The 23,037-nt window shown below is 43.4% G+C and overlaps 1 protein-coding gene across 3 annotated transcripts in view; it reads left to right on the top strand.

Annotated features, from left to right (window-relative positions):
• Positions 1 to 21,671, top strand: part of LOC123999476 (polypyrimidine tract-binding protein 3-like) — a 141,152-nt gene extending 119,481 nt beyond the window's left edge. For 2 of the 3 annotated variants that reach the window (XM_046305316.1, XM_046305315.1), the window contains exons 9-14: positions 439 to 614; positions 1,855 to 1,888; positions 4,020 to 4,112; positions 12,495 to 12,711; positions 16,785 to 16,862; positions 20,507 to 21,671. In XM_046305316.1, coding sequence (XP_046161272.1) covers positions 439 to 614; positions 1,855 to 1,888; positions 4,020 to 4,112; positions 12,495 to 12,711; positions 16,785 to 16,862; positions 20,507 to 20,639 — 731 coding nt within the window. In that variant the 3' untranslated portion in view covers positions 20,640 to 21,671. The remainder of the gene's footprint in view (positions 1 to 438; positions 615 to 1,854; positions 1,889 to 4,019; positions 4,113 to 12,494; positions 12,712 to 16,784; positions 16,863 to 20,506) is intronic. The other variant, XM_046305317.1, reaches the window with a different exon arrangement.
• The last annotated feature ends 1,366 nt before the right edge of the window (positions 21,672 to 23,037 follow it).

Raw genomic sequence — 23,037 nt, 5'->3', positions numbered from 1 at the left:
TCACCTCCCCTCCCCACCCCCTCACCTCCCCTCCCCCTCACCTCTCCTTACCTCTCCTACCGTCTCACCTCCCCTCCCCACCCCCTCACCTCCCCTCCCCCTCACCTCTCCTCACCTCTCCTACCGTCTCACCTCCCCTCCCCCTCACCTCTCCTACCGTCTCACCTCCCCTCCCCCTCACCTCTCCTCCCCTCTCCTACAGTCTCACCTCCCCTCCCCCCTCACCTCTCCTTACCTCTCCTACCGTCTCTCCTCCCCCTCACCTCTCCTACCGTCTCACCTCCCCCCCCCCACCCCCTCACCTCCCCTCCCAACCCTCACCTCTCCTACTGTCTCTCCTCCCCTCCCCTCTCCTAAAGTCTCTTCTCCCCTCCCCTCCCCTCTCCTACTGTCTCTCCTCCTCCTCATACTGACCCTGGGCCCTCCTCCCTCCTCTAGTAGGCCCGCCCTTTGACCTGCTATCGTGCGTGCCCCCAGGTCTGTCCATGCACACGATGACCGGCGCTCTGGGACCCCTCGCCATGCCCGGCTCAGTCTCGGGACGGATGACCCTACACGGCATGGCCCCCATCGCAGGTCACACCGTTCTCCTTGTCTCCAACCTCAACCCTGATGTGAGTGACCCCCCCCCAGGCCACCTGTTACCCCCTCAACTCCTCTTTACTGTTTGTGCTCTTGCCAACACCATTGCTCCATGTCAAGCTAAACATTTGGCAATATAATGAATGTTGACTTGATAGCACCAACAGATCTGGGATCAGGCTACCCCTTACAAAACTCTCAGAACATGCCACACATCAACCCGCCTAAAATAGAGCCTAGTGGTTAGAGTGTTGGACTAGTAACCGGAAGGTTGCGAGTTCAAACCCCCGAGCTGACAAGGTACAAATCTGTCGTTCTGCCCCCCTGAACAGGCAGTTAACCCACTGTTCCTAGACCAGTTAACCCACTGTTCCTAGACCAGTTAACCCACTGTTCCTAGGCCGTCATTGAAAATAAGAATTTGTTCTTAACTGACTTGCCTGGTTAAATAAAGGTAAAATAAAAATAAACATAAAATATCATACTTTCCAGAGAACTAAATGTTACTGACCTGGTAAGAAGGGATATGACGTATGAACAGATAGAAGCTGATGTTAGAATCTATGGTTCTTGGTAAATATCATGCTGGATTCTCTGCTGGGCTGCATTCATTAAAGAGTTTCATGTTAGTAGCTGCTTTCTCTATCTGTGTCAGCAGCAGTTGATGTCACAAGACACGACCTGGGCTGTGTCCCAAATCCCACCCTTTTATCTATGCAGTGCACTACTTTTCACCAGGGCCCACTACATAGGTAATAGGGTTGGATTTGGGACCGGGTAATAGTGAATAGCTAGGTCTTATCTGATTCTCCAGCTAGATAAGCAGTATTAGGGCTGGGCCCTGCTGGCTGGCTGGCTGGGCCCTGCTGGCTGGCTGGGCCCTGCAGGCTGGCTGGGCCCTGCTGGCTGGCCGTGCGCTGCTGGCTGGCTGGCTGGCTGGCTGGTTGGGCTGCTGCTGGCTGGCTGGCTGGCTGGCTGGGCCCTGCTGGCTGGTTGGGCTGCTGCTGGCTGGCTGGCTGGCTGGCTGGCTGGCTGGGCCCTGCTGGCTGGTTGGGCTGCTGCTGGCTGGCTGGCTGGCTGGCTGGCTGGCTGGGCCCTGCTGGCTGGCTGGGCTGGCTGGCTGGCTGGCTGGCTGGCTGGCTGGCTAGGCTGTGTGTGATGATGATGCAAGGGAAAGGGAAGGTACATGCTTGGTTGGTTTCTGTATCACCATACCACCAGTATTACCTTCACTTGACCAGTTGTCTGATTTCCTCTTTCTTCTCCCTGCAGAGCATATCACCACACGGACTGTTCATCCTATTTGGTAAGGCCATTTAGTAATGGTTGTTATTCACTGCATAGCTGTGTGTGTGTGTGTGTGGGGGGTTACCGTGGTTACTGTGCCTTTTATGCTAACTGTGATTGGCTGATAAGTATACTTCCTGTCCTGTCTGTTTACATACTGACATCTGTTTGCCATCTCACACCCCTCTATCCTTCCATCTCACACCCCTCTATCCTTCCATCTCACACCCCCCTATCCTTCCATCTCACACCCCTCTATCCTTCCATCTCACACCCCTCTATCCTTCCATCTCACACCCCTCTATCCTTCCATCTCACACCCCTCTATCCTTCCATCTCACACCCCTCTATCCTTCCATCTCACACCCCTCTATCCTTCCATCTCACACCCCTCTATCCTTCCATCTCACACCCCTCTATCCTTCCATCTCACACCCCTCTATCCTTCCATCTCCCACCCCTCTATCCTTCCATCTCCACGTAACTCTCAGCATTATATAATGAAGGGAAATGATCTTGCTTTGGCAATGTAAACATCTGTTTTCTCATGCCAATAAAGCCCCATTTGAATTGTATTGAAATAATGTATGTACTTCACTCTCCTCTTGTCCCTCCCACTCTCTCGTTCTATCCCTCCCCTCTATCCCTTCTCTCTATCCCTTCCCTCTATCCCTTCTCTCTATCCCTTCCCTCTATCCCTTCCCTCTATCCCTTCCCTCTATCCCTTCCCTCTATCCCTTCCCTCTATCCCTTCCCTCTATCCCTTCCCTCTATCCCTCCCCTCTATCCCTTCTCTCTATCCCTTCCCTCTATCCCTTCCCTCTATCCCTTCCCTCTATCCCTTCTCTCTATCCCTCCCCTCTATCCCTCCCCTCTATCCCTCCCCTCTATCCCTTCCCTCTATCCCTTCCCTCTATCCCTTCCCTCTATCCCTTCCCTCTATCCCTCCCCTCTATCCCTTCTCTCAATCCCTTCCCTCCTTCTCTCTATCCCTTCCCTCTATCCCTTCCCTCTATCCCTTCCCTCTATCCCTTCCCTCTATCCTTTCCCTCTATCCCTTCCCTCTATCCCTTCTCTCTATCCCTTCCCTCTATCCCTTCCCTCTATCCCTCCCCTCTATCCCTTCTCTCTATCCCTTCCCTCTATCCCTTCTCTCTATCCCTCCCCTCTATCCCTCCCCTCTATCCCTTCTCTCTATCCCTTCTCTCTATCCCTCCCCTCTATCCCTCCCCTCTATCCCTCCCCTCTATCCCTCCCCTCTATCCCTCCCCCTATCCCTTCCCTCTATCCCTTCTCTCTATCCCTCCCCTCTATCCCTTCCCTCTATCCCTTCCCTCTATCCCTCCCCTCTATCCCTTCCCTCTATCCCTTCCCTCTATCCCTTCCCTCTATCCCTTCCCTCTATCCCTTCCCTCTATCCCTTCCCTCTATCCCTTCCCTCTATCCCTTCCCTCTATCCCTTCCCTCTATCCCTTCTCTCTATCCCTTCCCTCTATCCCTTCCCTCTATCCCTTCCCTCTATCCCTTCCCTCTATCCCTTCTCTCTATCCCTTCCCTCTATCCCTTCTCTCTATCGCTCCCCTCTATCCCTTCCCTCTATCCCTTCCCTCTATCCCTTCTCTCTATCCCTTCTCTCTATCCCTTCCCTCTATCCCTTCTCTCTATCCCTTCCCTCTATCCCTTCCCTCTATTCCTCCCCTCTATCCCTTCCCTCTATCCCTCCCCTCTATCCCTCCCCTCTATCCCTTCCCTCTATCCCTTCTCTCTATCCCTCCCCTCCTTCTCTCTCCCTCTATCCCTTCTCTCTATCTCTTCCCTCTATCCCTCCCCTCTATCCCTTCCCTCTATCCCTCCCCTCTATCCCTTCCCTCTATCCCTTCTCTCTATCCCTCCCCTCCTTCTCTCTTCCTCTATCCCTTCTCTCTATCCCTCCCCTCTATCCCTTCCCTCTATCCCTCCCCTCTATCCCTCCCCTCTATCCCTTCTCTCTATCCCTCCCCTCCTTCTCTCTCCCTCTATCCCTTCTCTCTATCCCTCCCCTCTATCCCTTCCCTCTATCCCTCCCCTCTATCCCTTCCCTCTATCCCTCCCCTCTATCCCTCCCCTCCTTCTCTCTCCCTCTATCCCTTCTCAATATCCCTTCTCTCTAGGGGTGTATGGTGATGTGCATCGGGTCAAGATTCTGTTCAATAAGAAAGAGAATGCCTTAATCCAGATGGCCGACGCTACTCAGGCCCAGCTTGGTGAGAGGACAGAACCTACTGTTATAATACACTACTCAGGCCCAGCTTGGTGAGAGGACAGAACCTACTGTTATAATACTGAGAGGACAGAACCTACTGTTATAATACTGAGAGGACAGAACCTACTGTTATAATACTGAGAGGACAGAACCTACTGTTATAATACTGAGAGGACAGAACCTACTGTTATAATACGCTACTCAGGCCCAGCTTGGTGAGAGGACAGAACCTACTGTTATAATACTGAGAGGACAGAACCTACTGTTATAATACTGAGAGGACAGAACCTACCGTTATAATACTGAGAGGACAGAACCTACTGTTTTAATACTGAGAGGACAGAACCTACTGTTATAATACTGAGAGGACAGGACAGAACCTACCGTTATAATACTGAGAGGACAGAACCTACTGTTATAATACTGAGAGGACAGAACCTACTGTTATAATACTGAGAGGACAGGACAGAACCTACCGTTATAATACTGAGAGGACAGAACCTACCGTTATAATACTGAGAGGACAGAACCTACTGTTATAATACTGAGAGGACAGGACAGAACCTACCGTTATAATACTGAGAGGACAGAACCTACTGTTTTAATACTGAGAGGACAGAACCTACCGTTTTAATACTGAGAGGACAGAACCTACTGGTATAATACTGAGAGGACAGAACCTACTGTTATAATACGCTACTCAGGCCCAGCTTGGTGAGAGGACAGAACCTACTGTTATAATACTGAGAGGACAGAACCTACAGTTTTAATACTGAGAGGACAGAACCTACTGTTATAATACTGAGAGGACAGAACCTACTGTTTTAATACTGAGAGGACAGAACCTACTGTTATAATACACTACTCAGGCCCAGCTTGGTGAGAGGACAGAACCTACTGTTTTAATACTGAGAGGACAGAACCTACTGTTATAATACTGAGAGGACAGAACCTACTGTTATAATACTGAGAGGACAGAACCTACTGTTATAATACACTACTCAGGCCCAGCTTGGTGAGAGGACAGAACCTACTGTTTTAATACTGAGAGGACAGAACCTACTGTTATAATACTGAGAGGACAGAACCTACTGTTATAATACTGAGAGGACAGAACCTACTGTTTTAATACTGAGAGGACAGAACCTACTGTTATAATACACTACTCAGGCCCAGCTTGGTGAGAGGACAGAACCTACTGTTTTAATACTGAGAGGACAGAACCTACTGTTATAATACACTACTCAGGCCCAGCTTGGTGAGAGGACAGAACCTACTGTTATAATACTGAGAGGACAGAACCTACTGTTATAATACTGAGAGGACAGAACCTACTGTTATAATACTGAGAGGACAGAACCTACTGTTATAATACTAAGAGGACAGAACCTACTGTTATAATACTGAGAGGACAGAACCTACTGTTATAATACTGAGAGGACAGAACCTACTGTTATAATACTGAGGATAGAACCTACTGTTATAATACTGAGGACAGAACCTACTGTTTTAATACTGAGAGGACAGAACCTACTGTTTTAATACTGAGAGGACAGAACAGAACCTACTGTTATAATACTGAGAGGACAGAACCTACTGTTTTAATACTGAGAGGACAGAACAGAACCTACTGTTATAATACTGAGAGGACAGAACCTACTGTTTTAATACTGAGAGGACAGAACCTACTGTTATAATACGCTACTCAGGCCCAGCTTGGTGAGAGGACAGAACCTACTGTTATAATACTGAGAGGACAGAACCTACTCTTTTAATACTGAGAGGACAGAACCTACTGTTATAATACTGAGAGGACAGAACCTACTGTTTTAATACGCTACTCAGGCCCAGCTTGGTGAGAGGACAGAACCTACTGTTATAATACTGAGAGGACAGAACCTACTGTTATAATACTGAGGACAGAACAGAACCTACTGTTATAATACTGAGAGAACAGAACCTACTGTTTTAATACGCTACTCAGGCCCAGCTTGGTGAGAGGACAGAACCTACTGTTATAATACTGAGAGGACAGAACCTACTGTTATAATACTGAGGACAGAACAGAACCTACTGTTATAATACTGAGAGAACAGAACCTACTGTTTTAATACTGAGAGGACAGAACCTACTGTTTTAATACTGAGAGGACAGAACCTACTGTTATAATACTGAGGACAGAACAGAACCTACTGTTATAATACTGAGAGGACAGAACCTACTGTTATAATACTGAGAGGACAGAACCTACTGTTTTAATACTGAGAGGACAGAACCTACTGTTTTAATACGCTACTCAGGCCCAGCTTGGTGAGAGGACAGAACCTACTGTTATAATACTGAGAGGACAGAACCTACTGTTATAATACTGAGAGGACAGAACCTACTGTTATAATACTGAGAGGACAGAACCTACTGTTATAATACTGAGAGGACAGAACCTACTGTTATAATACTGAGAGGACAGAACCTACTGTTATAATACTGAGAGGACAGAACCTACTGTTATAATACTGAGGACAGAACAGAACCTACTGTTATAATACTGAGAGAACAGAACCTACTGTTTTAATACTGAGAGGACAGAACCTACTGTTTTAATACTGAGAGGACAGAACCTACTGTTATAATACTGAGAGGACAGAACCTACTGTTATAATACTGAGGACAGAACAGAACCTACTGTTATAATACTGAGAGGACAGAACCTACTGTTTTAATACTGAGAGGACAGAACCTACTGTTTTAATACTGAGAGGACAGAACCTACTGTTATAATACTGAGAGGACAGAACCTACTGTTATAATACTGAGAGGACAGAACCTACTGTTATAATACTGAGAGACAGAACCTACTGTTATAATACTGAGAGGACAGAACCTACTGTTATAATACTGAGAGGACAGAACCTACTGTTATAATACTGAGAGGACAGAACCTACTGTTATAATACTGAGAGGACAGAACCTACTGTTATAATACTGAGAGGACAGAACCTACTGTTATAATACTGAGAGGACAGAACCTACTGTTATAATACTGAGAGGACAGAACCTACTGTTATAATACTGAGAGGACAGAACCTACTGTTATAATACTGAGAGGACAGAACCTACTGTTATAATACTGAGAGGACAGAACCTACTGTTATAATACTGAGAGGACAGAACCTACTGTTATAATACTGAGGACAGAACCTACTGTTATAATACTGACAGAACAGAACCTACTATTATAATACTGAGGACAGAACCTACTGTTATAATACTGAGAGGACAGGACAGAACCTACTGTTATAATACTGAGAGGACAGAACCTACTGTTATAATACTGAGAGGACAGAACCTACTGTTATAATACTGAGAGGACAGAACCTACTGTTATAATACTGAGAGGACAGAACCTACTGTTATAATACTGAGAGGACAGAACCTACTGTTATAATACTGAGAGGACAGAACCTACTGTTATAATACTGAGAGGACAGAACCTACTGTTATAATACTGAGAGGACAGAACCTACTGTTATAATACTGAGAGGACAGAACCTACTGTTATAATACTGAGAGGACAGGACCTACTGTTATAATACTGAGAGGACAGAACCTACTGTTATAATACTGAGAGGACAGAACCTACTGTTATAATACTGAGAGGACAGAACCTACTGTTATAATACTGACAGAACAGAACCTACTGTTATAATACTGAGAGGACAGAACCTACTGTTATAATACTGAGAGGACAGAACCTACTGTTATAATACTGAGAGGACAGAACCTACTGTTATAATACTGAGGACAGAACCTACTGTTATAATACTGAGAGGACAGAACCTACTGTTATAATACTGAGGACAGAACCTACTGTTATAATACTGAGAGGACAGAACCTACTGTTATAATACTGAGGACAGAACCTACTGTTATAATACTGAGAGGACAGGACAGAACCTACTGTTATAATACTGAGAGGACAGAACCTACTGTTATAATACTGAGAGGACAGAACCTACTGTTATAATACTGAGAGGACAGAACCTACTGTTATAATACTGACAGAACAGAACCTACTGTTATAATACTGAGGACAGAACCTACTGTTATAATACTGAGAGGACAGAACCTACTGTTATAATACTGAGAGGACAGAACCTACTGTTATAATACTGAGAGGACAGAACCTACTGTTATAATACTGAGAGGACAGAACCTACTGTTATAATACTGAGAGGACAGAACCTACTGTTATAATACTGAGAGGACAGAACCTACTGTTTTAATACTGACAGAACAGAACCTACTGTTATAATACTGAGAGGACAGGACAGAACCTACTGTTATAATACTGAGAGGACAGCAGTGCACAATTTACCCAGCATCGTCCGAGGTAGGCTGGGGTAGGCCGTCAATGTAAATAAGAATTTGTTATTAACCGAAAATAAAAAACTATATTCAAAAATAACCCTAATAACCCTAAAACCGGGTCCATATCCTATCCTCCTCCCCTCCTCTTTGATCCATTCTGTTTCGTCTGGTCCTTTCATTTCAAATGTTACTTTGATTCATGCACTTGATTTAACTATATTATGTATTACAGTTGATTTAACTATATTATGTATTACAGTTGATTTAACTATATTATGTATTACACTTGATTTAACTATATTATGTATTACAGTTGATTTAACTATATTATGTATTACAGTTGATTTAACTATATTATGTATTACAGTTGATTTAACTATATTATGTATTACACTTGATTTAACTATATTATGTATTACAGTTGATTTAACTATATTATGTATTACAGTTGATTTAACTATATTATGTATTACAGTTGATTTAACTATATTATGTATTACAGTTGATTTAACTATATTATGTATTACAGTTGATTTAACTATATTATATATTACAGTTGATTGAATTATATTATGTATTACAGTTGATTTAATTATATTATGTATTACAGTTGATTGAATTATATTATGTATTACAGTTGATTTAATTATATTATGTATTACTGTTGATTTAATTATATTATATATTACAGTTGATTTAATTATATTATGTATTACAGTTGATTTAATTATATTATGTATTACAGTTGATTTAATTATATTATGTATTACAGTTGATTTAATTATATTATTTACATTTACATTTAAGTCACTTAGCAGACGCTCTTATCCAGAGAGATTACAGTTGATTTAACTATATGTATTACAGTTGATTTAATTATATTATGTACTACAGTTGGTTTAACTATATTATGTATTACAGTTGATTTAACTATATTATGTATTACAGTTGATTTAACTATATTATGTATTACAGTTGATTTAACTATATTATGTATTACAGTTGATTTAACTATATTATGTATTACAGTTGATTTAACTATATTATGTATTACAGTTGATTTAACTATATTATGTATTACAGTTGATTTAACTATATTATGTATTACACTTGATTTAACTATATTATGTATTACACTTGATTTAACTATATTATGTATTACAGTTGATTTAACTATATTATGTATTACAGTTGATTTAACTATATTATGTATTACAGTTGATTTAACTATATTATGTATTACACTTGATTTAACTATATTATGTATTACAGTTGATTTAACTATATTATGTATTACAGTTGATTTAACTATATTATGTATTACAGTTGATTTAACTATATTATGTATTACAGTTGATTTAACTATATTATGTATTACAGTTGATTTAACTATATTATATATTACAGTTGATTGAATTATATTATGTATTACAGTTGATTTAATTATATTATGTATTACAGTTGATTGAATTATATTATGTATTACAGTTGATTTAATTATATTATGTATTACTGTTGATTTAATTATATTATATATTACAGTTGATTTAATTATATTATGTATTACAGTTGATTTAATTATATTATGTATTACAGTTGATTTAATTATATTATGTATTACAGTTGATTTAATTATATTATTTACATTTACATTTAAGTCACTTAGCAGATGCTCTTATCCAGAGAGATTACAGTTGATTTAACTATATGTATTACAGTTGATTTAATTATATTATGTACTACAGTTGGTTTAACTATATTATGTATTACAGTTGATTTAACTATATTATGTATTACAGTTGATTTAACTATATTATGTATTACAGTTGATTTAACTATATTATGTATTACAGTTGATTTAACTATATTATGTATTACAGTTGATTTAACTATATTATGTATTACAGTTGATTTAACTATATTATGTATTACAGTTGATTTAACTATATTATGTATTACAGTTGATTTAACTATATTATGTATTACAGTTGATTTAACTATATTATGTATTACAGTTGATTTAATTATATTATGTATTACAGTTGATTTAACTATATTATGTATTACAGTTGATTTAACTATATTATGTATTACAGTTGATTTAACTATATTATGTATTACAGTTGATTTAACTATATTATGTATTACAGTTGATTTAACTATATTATATATTACAGTTGATTTAACTATATTATGTATTACAGTTGATTTAACTATATTATGTATTACAGTTGATTTAACTATATTATGTATTACAGTTGATTTAACTATATTATGTATTACAGTTGATTTAACTATATTATGTATTACAGTTGATTTAACTATATTATGTATTACAGTTGATTTAACTATATTATGTATTACAGTTGATTTAACTATATTATGTATTACAGTTGATTTAACTATATTATATATTACAGTTGATTGAATTATATTATGTATTACAGTTGATTTAATTATATTATGTATTACAGTTGATTGAATTATATTATGTATTACAGTTGATTTAATTATATTATGTATTACTGTTGATTTAATTATATTATATATTACAGTTGATTTAATTATATTATGTATTACAGTTGATTTAATTATATTATGTATTACAGTTGATTTAATTATATTATGTATTACAGTTGATTTAATTATATTATTTACATTTACATTTAAGTCACTTAGCAGACGCTCTTATCCAGAGAGATTACAGTTGATTTAACTATATGTATTACAGTTGATTTAATTATATTATGTACTACAGTTGGTTTAACTATATTATGTATTACAGTTGATTTAATTATATTATGTATTACAGTTGATTTAACTATATTATGTATTACAGTTGATTTAATTATATTATGTATTACAGTTGATTTAATTATATTATGTATTACAGTTGATTTAATTGTATTATGTATTACAGTTGATTTAACTATATTATGTATTACAGTTGATTTAATTATATTATGTATTACAGTTGATTTAATTATATTATTTACATTTACATTTAAGTCATTTAGCAGACGCTCTTATCCAGAGCGATTACAGTTGATTTAACTATATGTATTACAGTTGATTTAATTATATTATGTACTACAGTTGGTTTAACTATATTATGTATTACAGTTGATTTAATTATATTATGTATTACAGTTGATTTAACTATATTATGTATTACAGTTGATTTAATTATATTATGTATTACAGTTGATTTAATTATATTATGTATTACAGTTGATTTAATTGTATTATGTATTACAGTTGATTTAACTATATTATGTATTACAGTTGATTTAATTATATTATGTATTACAGTTGATTTAATTGTATTATGTATTACAGTTGATTTAACTATATTATGTATTACAGTTGATTTAATTATATTATGTATTACAGTGGCTTTTATTTAGGCCTCCTGTTAATGTCAGATGTCCTTGAGGGCCCTGAAAGGTGTCCGCCGGCCTCACGGGTGGCGCAGTGGTCCAGGGCGCTGTACTGCAGCGCCAGCTGTGCCACCAGAGACTCTGTCGTAACCGGCCGCGACCGGGAGGTCCGTGGGGCGAGGCACAATTGGCCTAGCTTCGTCCGGGTTAGGGAGGGGTTGGCCGGTAGGGATATCCTTGTCTCATCGCGCACCAGCGACTCCTGTGGCGATCCGGGCGCAGTGCACGCTAACCAAGGTTGCCAGGTGCACGGTGTTTCCTCCGACACATTGGTGAGGCTGGCTTCCGGGTTGGATGCGCTCTGTGTTAAGAAGCAGTGCGGCTTGGTTGGGTTGTGTATCGGAGGACGCATGACTTTCAACCTTCGTCTCTCCCGAGCTGTACGGGAGTTGTAGCGATGAGACAAGATAGTATCTACTAAAACAATTGGACACCACGAAAATTGGGGATAAAAAGGGGTAAAATAAAAATAAATAAAAAAGGTGTCCGCCAAATCAAATATATTATTATTTTATTATAATTATTTATGTCTGTCAGTCTGTACGGTGTCTGACTCTTCTCCTCGTCTCCTCCAGCAATGTCCCACCTGAACGGCCAGAGGCTGCACGGCAAGGTGATCAGAGTGACCATCTCTAAGCACCAGACGGTCCAGCTGCCCAGGGAGGGACAGGAAGACCAGGGCCTCACTAAAGACTTCAGCGGCTCCCCGCTACACCGCTTCAAGAAGCCTGGATCCAAGAACTTTCAGAACATCTTCCCTCCCTCTGCCACCCTCCATCTATCCAACATCCCGTGAGATTCACTTTACCTCCCTCTGCCACCCTCCATCTATCCAACATCCCGTGAGATTCACTTTACCTCCCTCTGCCACCCTCCATCTATCCAACATCCCGTGAGATTCACTTTACCTCCCTCTGCCACCCTCCATCTATCCAACATCCCGTGAGATTCACTTTACCTCCCTCTGCCACCCTCCATCTATCCAACATCCCGTGAGATTCACTTTACCTCCCTCTGCCACCCTCCATCTATCCAACATCCCGTGAGCCACCCTCCATCTATCCAACATCCCGTGAGATCCCGTGAGGTTCACTTTACCTGCCACCCCCTCTGCCACCCTCCATCTATCCAACATCCCGTGAGATTCACTTTACCTCCCTCTGCCACCCTCCATCTATCCAACATCCCGTGAGATTCACTTTACCTCCCTCTGCCACCCTCCATCTATCCAACATCCCGTGAGATTCACTTTACCTCCCTCTGCCACCCTCCATCTATCCAACATCCCGTGAGATTCACTTTACCTCCCTCTGCCACCCTCCATCTATCCAACATCCCGTGAGATTCACTTTACCTCCCTCTGCCACCCTCCATCTATCCAACATCCCGTGAGATTCACTTTACCTCCCTCTGCCACCCTCCATCTATCCAACATCCCATGTGATTCACTTTACATCCCTCTGCCACCCTCCATCTATCCAACATCCCGTGTGATTCACTTTACCTCCCTCTGCCACCCTCCATCTATCCAACATCCCGTGAGGTTCACTTTACCTCCCTCTGCCACCCTCCATCTATCCAACATCCCGTGAGATTCACTTTACCTCCCTCTGCCACCCTCCATCTATCCAACATCCCGTGAGATTCACTTTACCTCCCTCTGCCACCCTCCATCTATCCAACATCCCGTGAGATTCACTTTACCTCCCTCTGCCACCCTCCATCTATCCAACATCCCGTGAGATTCCACCTCCCTCTGCCACCCTCCATCTATCCAACATCCCGTGAGATTCACTTTACCTCCCTCTGCCACCCTCCATCTATCCAACATCCCGTGAGATTCACTTTACCTCCTCTGCCACCCTCCTCTCCAACATCCCGTGAGATTCACTTTACCTCCCTCCTCTCCCATCCCTCCAACTGCCACCCTCCATCTATCCAACATCCCGTGAGATTCACTTTACCTCCCTCTGCCACCCTCCATCTATCCAACATCCCGTGAGATTCACTTTACCTCCTCTGCCACCCTCCATCTATCCAACATCCCGTGAGATTCACTTTACCTCCTCTGCCACCCTCCATCTATCCAACATCCCGTGAGATTCCTTTACCTCCCTCTGCCACCCTCCATCTATCCAACATCCCGTGAGATTCCTCTCCTCTGCCACCCTCCATCTATCCAACATCCCGTGAGATTCACTTTACCTCCCTCTGCCACCCTCCATCTATCCAACATCCCGTGTGATTCACTTTACCTCCCTCTGCCACCCTCCATCTATCCAACATCCCGTGTGATTCCTTTACCTCCCTCTGCCACCCTCCATCTATCCAACATCCCTCCTTCCCTCTCCACCTCCACCTGCCACCTCTCCATCTATCCAACACCTCCCTGAGATCTCTCCAACTTACCTCCTCTGCCCCTCCATCTCTCCAACATCCCGTGAGATTCACTTTACCTCCCTCTCTCCAACCCTCCACCTCTATCCAACATCCCTCTCCAATTCACCTACCTCCCTCCCGTCTCCAACTCCAACATCCCGTGAGATTACCTCCCTCCTCTCCCTCTCCAACTGAGATTACCTCCCTCCTCTCCACCCTCCACTCCAACACCTCACTTTACCTCCCTGCCACCCTCCTCTCCAACTCCAACTACCTCCCTCTGCCACCCTCCATCTCCAACTATTCAGCTCCCTCCTCCATCTATATCCCGTGAGATTCCCTACCTCCCTCTGCCACCCTCCATCTATCCAACATCCTTCCTTTACCCCTCTCCACCCTCCATCTATCCAACATCCCGTGAGATTCCTCCTCTGCCACCCTCCTCTCCAACTGAGATTCACTTTCTCCTCCTGCCACCTCTCCTCTCCAACTATACTTCCTCCCTCGCCACCCCTCTCCAACATCCCATGATTCCCTCCCTCTCCACCCTCCTCTCCAACTATAACTCCCTCTTCCCTCTCTCCAACTATACCTCCCCTCTCTCCAACTACACCTCCCTCCTCCCCCTTTCCAACTCTCCAACTCACCTCCTCCCCCTTTCCAACTACACCTCCCTCCTCCCCCTCTCCAACTATACCTCCCTCCTCTCCCTCTCCAACTACACCTCCCTCCTCCCCCTCTCCAACTACACCTCCCTCCTCTCCCTCTCCTCCAACTACACCTCCCTCCTCTCCCTCTCCAACTACACCTCCCTCCTCTCCCTCTCCAACTACACCTCCCTCCTCTCCCCTCTCCAACTACACCTCCCTCCTCCCCTCTCCAACTACACCTCCCTCCTCTCCCCTCTCCTACTACACCTCCCTCCTCCCCCTCTGAACAAGCGAATATGTATAATAATGTCTGTCACAAGAAAGTTCCCCTTTAGCTGTACTCCTGCAGTATACTGTAGAGGCTGTATTCCTGCAGTATACTGTAGAGACTGTACTCCTGCAGTATACTGTAGAGGCTGTATTCCTGCAGTATACTGTAGAGACTGTATTCCTGCAGTATACTGTAGAGGCTGTACTCCTGCAGTATACTCAATATGGCAGCTATATGTCTACAGTATACTGTAGAGGCTGTACTCCTGCACTATACTGTAGAGGCTGTACTCCTGCAGTATACTATAGAGGCTGTACTCCTGCAGTATACTGTAGAGACTCCCTCCTCCCCCCTCCAGTATACTGTAGAGGCTGTACTCCTGCAGTATACTATAGAGGCTGTACTCCTGCATTATACTGTAGAGGCTGTACTCCTGCAGTATACTATAGAGGCTGTACTCCCCCTCTCCAAGTATACTATAGAGGCTGTCCTCCTGCAGTATACTATAGACACCTCCCTCCTCCTCTCCAGTATACTGTAGAGGCTGTCCTCCCCCCTGCAGTCCAATACTGTAGACCTCCCTCCTCCCCTCTCCAACTGTACTCCTGCAGTATACTGTAGAGGCTGTATTCCTGCAGTATACTGTAGAGGCTGTCCTCCTGCAGAATACTGTAGAGGCTGTACTCCTGCAGTATACTGTAGAGGCTGTACTCCTGCAGTATACTGTAGAGGCTGTACTCCTGCAGTATACTGTAGAGGCTGTACTCCTGCAGTATACTGTAGAGGCTGTACTCCTGCAGTATACTGTAGAGGCTGTACTCCTGCAGTATACTATAGAGGCTGTACTCCTGCAGTATACTATAGAGGCTATACTCCTGCAGTATACTGTAGAGGCTGTACTCCTGCAGTATACTGTAGAGGCTGTACTCCTGCAGTATACTATAGAGGCTGTACTCCTGCAGTATACTGTAGAGGCTGTACTCCTGCAGTATACTGTAGAGGCTGTACTCCTGCAGTATACTGTAGAGGCTGTACTCCTGCAGTATACTGTAGAGGCTGTACTCCTGCAGTATACTGTAGAGGCTGTACTCCTGCAGTATACTGTAGAGGCTGTACTCCTGCAGTATACTGTAGAGGCTGTACTCCTGCAGTATACTGTAGAGGCTGTACTCCTGCAGAATACTGTAGAGGCTGTACTCCTGCAGAATACTGTAGAGGCTGTACTCCTGCAGTATACTGTAGAGGCTGTACTCCTGCAGTATACTGTAGAGGCTGTACTCCTGCAGTATACTGTAGAGGCTGTACTCCTGCAGTATACTGTAGAGGATGTACTCCTGCAGTATACTATAGAGGCTGTACTCCTGCAGTATACTGTAGAGTCTGTACTCCTGCAGTATACTGTAGAGGCTGTACTCCTGCAGTATACTGTAGAGGCTGTACTCCTGCACTATACTCCACCAGAGGTATCACCAGTTGAAGAAATAGTGAAAGGTAAAAAACCTTTTTTCTTCAGAGCTCCCCTCTAAACACTGTTCCTTTGTTTTCGTCCTCCTCTTCTCCGACAGTCCATCTATAACAGATGACATCCTGAAGGAGCTGTTTGCTGGGACTGGATACACAGTCAAGGCCTTCAAGTTCTTCCAGTAGGTTCTCTTTCTGACACTTGACTTCCTCACTGCTTCAGCAACACACAAAGGCCCCGACTAGGCCGCGATTCAAACAGAAACCTTCACTGCTCCAACGGAGGCCTCTACTTGACAGCTTCCCTGATGTTCACAGAGATCACCTTTTGTAGTTTTTAATTTAACTTTTATTTAACTTGGCAAGTCAGTTAAGAACAAATTCTTATTTACAATGCAGGCCTACCACGGCTAAACCACGGCTAAACCACGGCTAAACCACGGCTAAACCACGGCTAAACCACGGCTAAACCAAAAACTTGAAACTTAAGCGTCGACTCAAACGCAACATGACCTTCTTCTCCCCTAGAGTTGATGTCCGCTCTACCGCAGAAATCTAAGTGGCATAATAAAATCCCCATAAAAATATGTTAGTTAAATATGTTAGTAAAATATGTTAGTAAAATATGTTAGTAAAATATGTTAGTTAAATATGTTAGTTAAATATGTTAGTTAAATTCTTCCAGTTAAATATGTTAGTTAAATGTGACTTAAATATGTTAGTAACATACAAAGGTTAAATATGTTAGTTAAATAGAAACCTTACTGCTAAATATGTTAGTTAAATATGTTAGTTAAATATGTTAGTTAAATATGTTAGTTAAATATGTTAGTTAAATATTTAGTTAAATATGTTAGTAACAATATGTTAGTTAAATATGTTAGTTAAATATGTTAGTTAAATATTTAAATATGTTAGTAAAATGTGTAAACCAAAAATTGAAAGTTAAATATGTTAGTTAAATATGTTAGTAATATGTTAGTTAAATATGTTAGTTAAATATGTTAGTAAATAATAAAATGTTAGTTAAATATGTTAGTTAAAATATGTTAGTTAAATATGTTAGTTAAATATGTTAGTTAAATATGTTAGTTAAATATGTTAGTTAAATATGTTAGTTAAATATGTTAGTTAAATATGTTAGTAAAATGTTGTTAAAGTTAAATATGTTAGTTAAATATGTTAGTTAAATATGTTAGTTAAATATGTTAGTTAAATATGTTAGTTAAATATGTTAGTTAAATATGTTAGTTAAATATGTTAGTTAAATATGTTAGTTAAATATGTTAGTAAAATATGTTAGTTAAATATGTTAGTAAAATATGTTAGTTAAATATGTTAGTTAAATGTGTTAGTTAAATATGTTAGTTAAATATGTTAGTAACATATGTTAGTTAAATATGTTAGTTAAATGTGTTAGTTAAATATGTTAGTTAAATATGTTAGTTAAATATGTTAGTTAAATATGTTAGTTAAATATGTTAGTTAAATATGTTAGTTAAATATGTTAGTAAGATATGTTAGTTAAATATGTTAGTTAAATATGTTAGTTAAATATGTTAGTTAAATATGTTAGTTAAATATGTTAGTTAAATATGTTAGTAAAATATGTTAGTTAAAGCTAGCAATCCACTGCATCTGCCGATGAAAGGCAACAAGAGTTGGAGCCGTGTTTCAGCTACACCCTATTATGTCCCCCTATGTGGAAAGGTGAGACTCTCAGGAACATGTAGTACGTCTATTGTCACAGGCCCCCCCACAGGCCTCACAGGCCCCCCCACAGGCCCCACAGGCCCCCCACAGGCCCCACAGGACTCACAGGCCTCACAGGCCCCCCACAGGTCTCACAGGCCCCCCCCACAGGCCTCACAGGCTTCCCAGGCCCCCCACAGGCCCCACAGGCCTCACAGGCTTCCCAGGACCCCCACAGGCCCCCTACAGGCCTCACAGGCCCCCCACAGGCCTCACAGGGCCCCCCACAGGCCTCACAGGCCCCCCACAGGCCTCACAGGCCCCCCACAGGCCTCACAGGCCCCCCACAGGCCCCACAGGCATCACAGGCCCCCCACAGGCCTCACAGGCCCCACAGGCCTCACAGGCCCCCTCACAGGCCTCACAGGCCCCCCCACAGGCACCACAGGCCCCACAGGCCTCACAGGCCTCACAGGCCTCACAGACCTCACAGGCCTCACAGACCTCACAGGCCTCACAGACCTCACAGGCCCCACAGGCCTCACAGGGCTCACAGACCTCACAGGCCCCACAGGCCTCACAGGCCCCACAGGCCTCACAGGCCTCACAGACCTCACAGGCCCCACAGGCCTCACAGGCCTCACAGGCCTCACAGACCCCACAGACCTCACAGACCTCACAGGCGTCACAGACCTCACAGGCCCCACAGACCTCACAGGCCCCACAGGCCTCACAGGCCCCACAGGCCTCACAGACCTCACAGGCCTCACAGACCTCACAGGCCTCACAGACCTCACAGGCCTCACAGACCTCACAGGCCTCACAGGCCTCACAGGCCTCACAGACCTCGTCTAAAGGTCCCGTGGTAACAGTTGAAAAAAATGCATGGAATTAGTTTATTTTTTATTTTTCATACTTCAAGGTGTCTTAAAAGTGAAATAGCTAAATTATCCTTCTTAAAACAATTCGATATAGATTAGTAAAAAATTATCTTGTCTTAGGTCAGTTAGGATCACCACTTTATTTTAAGAATGTGAAATGTCAGAATAATAGTAGAGAGAATTATTTATTTCAGCTTTTATTTCTTTCATCACATTCCCAGTCAGAAGTTTACATACACTCAATTAGTATTTGGTATCATTACCTTTTAATTGTTTAACTTTGGTCAAAACATTTGGGTAGCCTTCCACAAGCTTCCCACAATAAGTTGGGTGAATTTTGGCCTATTCCTCCTAACTGAGCTGAGTCACACGCTTTTTCAGTCCTGCCCCCATATTTTCTATAGGATTGAGGTCAGGGCTTTGTGATGGCCAATTCAATACCTTGACTTTGTTGTCCTTAAGCCATTTTGCCACAACTTTGGAAGTATGCTTGGGGTCATTGTTCATTTGGAAGACCCATTTGCAACCAAGCTTTAACTTCCTGACTGATGTCTTGAGATGTTGCTTCAATATATCCACATACTTTTCTTGCCTCATGATGCCATCTATTTTGTGAAATACACCAGTCCCTCCTGCAGCAAAGCACCCCCACAACATGATGCTGCCACCCTCATGCTTCACGGTTGGGATGGTGTTCTTCGGCTTGCAAGCCTCACCCTTTTTCCTCCAAACATAACGATGGTCATTATGGCCAAACTGTTCTATTTTTGTTTCATCAGACCAGAGGATATTTCTCCAAAAAGTACAATATTTGTCCCCATGTAGAGTTGCAAACCGTAGTCTGGCTTTTTGTGGTTCCTTCCTTGCTGAGCGGCCTTTCAGGTTATGTCGATATAGGGCTCTCTGGTGACTCTCAGGTGACTCTCTGGTGACTCTCTGGTGACTCTCTGGTGACTCTTTGGTGACTCTCTGGTGACTCTTTGGTGACTCTCTGGTGACTCTCTGGTGACTCTCTGGTGCTCCACTTAGAGAAATATATTTGTATTTATTTTTTTAACCTTTATTGATTGTTCCACACCCTAATAGGTTTTTCCAAAAGCAGATTTGACAGACAAGAGCTAAAGCTGTGTCATTCAGAGCCGAGGGAACATTCAGAATAGTGATCTCGGTACATACATGATCTGGAATGAACATCTCTTTGCGGATCAATAAAGTGTAATTGATTACTGTCTGTCCATCTGTGTCCGCCTCAGGAAGGACCGTAAGATGGCTCTGATCCAGTTGGGTTCAGTGGAGGAGGCCATCCAGGCCCTGATCGACCTCCACAACCACGACCTGGGAGAGAACCATCACCTCCGCGTGTCCTTCTCCAAGAGCACCATCTGACCCACCTCACCCAGCTCCCCCAGCTCCCCCACCCCCAGGGCCTCGCTCCTGGGCTGGGCTAACCCCATGCCCCTCCCCCCACCTCCACCGCCAGGGCCTCGCTCCTGGGCTGGGTTAACCCCATGCCCCCACCCCCCTAGCCCCTGTTGGGAGTGACGGACAGAAACACCCACTTTTACTTAAAACAAACAACAGACAATGAACTAGTTTAGATGATATTGTTGTGTAATAGACTACTGTAACACAAGGCCTTCAGACAGAGACTGATATAGAGACAGAGCTGAAGGAGAGCTGGTTGATTGATTCAGGGCATAGAGTACAACGGTGATGTGGGCTGACATGGTGCATCAGTGCATCCTTTACCTGGCATTCGAGGACCCTAATCCAGGGAGAGACTAGACCCTAACCCAGGGAGAGACTAGACCCCAACCCTGGGAGAGACTAGACCCTAATCCAGGGAGAGACTAGACCCTAACCCAAGGAGAGACTAGACCCTAACCCAGGGAGAGACTAGACCCTAACCCAGGGAGAGACCCTAACCCAGGGAGAGACTAGACCCTAACCCAGGGAGAAACTAGACCCTAATCCAGGGAGAGACTAGACCCTAACCCAGGGAGAGACTAGACCCTAACCCAGGGAGAGACTAGACCCTAACCCAGGGAGAGACTAGACCCCAACCCTGGGAGAGACTAGACCCTAATCCAGGGAGAGACCCTAAACCAGGGAGAGACTAGACCCTAACCCAGGGAGAGACCCTAAACCAGGGAGAGACTAGACCCTAATCCAGGGAGAGACCCTAAACCAGGGAGAGACTAGACCCTAACCCAGGGAGAGACCCTAACCCAGGGAGAGACCCCAACCCAGGGAGAGACCCTAACCCAGGGAGAGACTAGACCCTAACCAAGGGAGAGACTAGTCCCTAACCCAGGGAAAGACTAGACCCAACCCAGGGAGAGACTAGACCCTAATCCAGGGAGAGACTAGACCCTAATCCAGGGAGAGACTAGACCCTAATCCAGGGAGAGACTAGACCCTAATCCAGGGAGAGACTAGACCCTAATCCAGGGAGAGACTAGACCCTAACCCAGGGAGAGACTAGACCCTAACCCAGGGAGAGACTAGACCCTAACCCAGGGAGAGACTAGACCCTAGCCCAGGGAGAGACTAGACCCTAATCCAGGGAGAGACCCTAACCCAGGAAGAGACTAGACCCTAACCGAGGGAGAGACTAGACCCTAAACCGAGGGAGAGACCCTAACCGAGGGAGAGACTAGACCCTAACCGAGGGAGAGACTAGACCCTAACCCAGGGAGAGACTAGACCCTAATCCAGGGAGAGACTAGACCCTAACCGAGGGAGAGACTAGACCCTAATCCAGGGAGAGACTAGACCCTAACCGAGGGAGAGACTAGACCCTAATCCAGGGAGAGACTAGACCCTAATCCAGGGAGAGACTAGACCCTAACCCAGGGAGAGACTAGACCCTAATCCAGGGAGAGACTAGACCCTAACCCAGGGAGAGACTAGACCCTAACCCAGGGAGAGACTAGACCCTAATCCAGGGAGAGACTAGACCCTAATCCAGGGAGAGACTAGACCCTAATCCAGGTAGAGACTAGACCCTAACCCAGGGAGAGACTAGACCCTAATCCAGGGAGAGACTAGACCCTAACCCAGGAAGAGAGATACTCAAAACTCTTTGGAGTCTTCTGCCCAGTCTGTCACCCCGTCACCCACCCAGCCACTGACCCACCTACAGTCCCGGAGTGAGACTCCTCTAGCTGTGCTGCATTATTACAACTGAAGCCCCTTCTCCGTAACCAACAGCACACCACGCTTTATGTGGTGGTGTTCCATGGACGTTGTTTACCGTTAGACTGGTTTCTCTTCAGTGGGATGATTTATTACACATGATTTACCTGATGAGTCTGAGACGCTGTTCCATTAACAGGTATCGTCACGGATACGGAGAAAGGGCGGTTGGCTGATGAAGCTGGGTGCCAGTAGCGGCGACCCTCCTCCTGACTAATGAACTGCCTCCATTTTAAGTAGCGTTGGAATGTTGAGCGAGGGGGACCAATGATCAGGCCCCCTCCTCTGTGACATAATGGTGACATCATCACGGTGCGACACTGAGTCTCAGAGCAGCTCAGCTAAACAGGACCACCACACCACTCAGATCACCATGACAACTACTCACCTGTTTTGTTTTGTTCTACAGTGTATCCGTGGTTTTCATTGAAATGTAAACAGAAAGAAAACCGTTCAAAGCTAAATGGGCAAATCTTCTTGCACCTTCATTTCTCTGTTTACTGTGCAGAGTCCTTGGACCAGACCAGACCAGGAAGTACAGTAGACTACAATAGACTACAATACAGTAGACTGCAGTAGAGTCCAG

This window comes from Oncorhynchus gorbuscha, linkage group LG16, assembly GCF_021184085.1.
Source record: "Oncorhynchus gorbuscha isolate QuinsamMale2020 ecotype Even-year linkage group LG16, OgorEven_v1.0, whole genome shotgun sequence".
NCBI lineage: Eukaryota > Metazoa > Chordata > Actinopteri > Salmoniformes > Salmonidae > Oncorhynchus > Oncorhynchus gorbuscha.
Note: the sequence above shows the minus strand (reverse complement) of the source record. Positions and strands in the feature narration are given on the sequence as shown.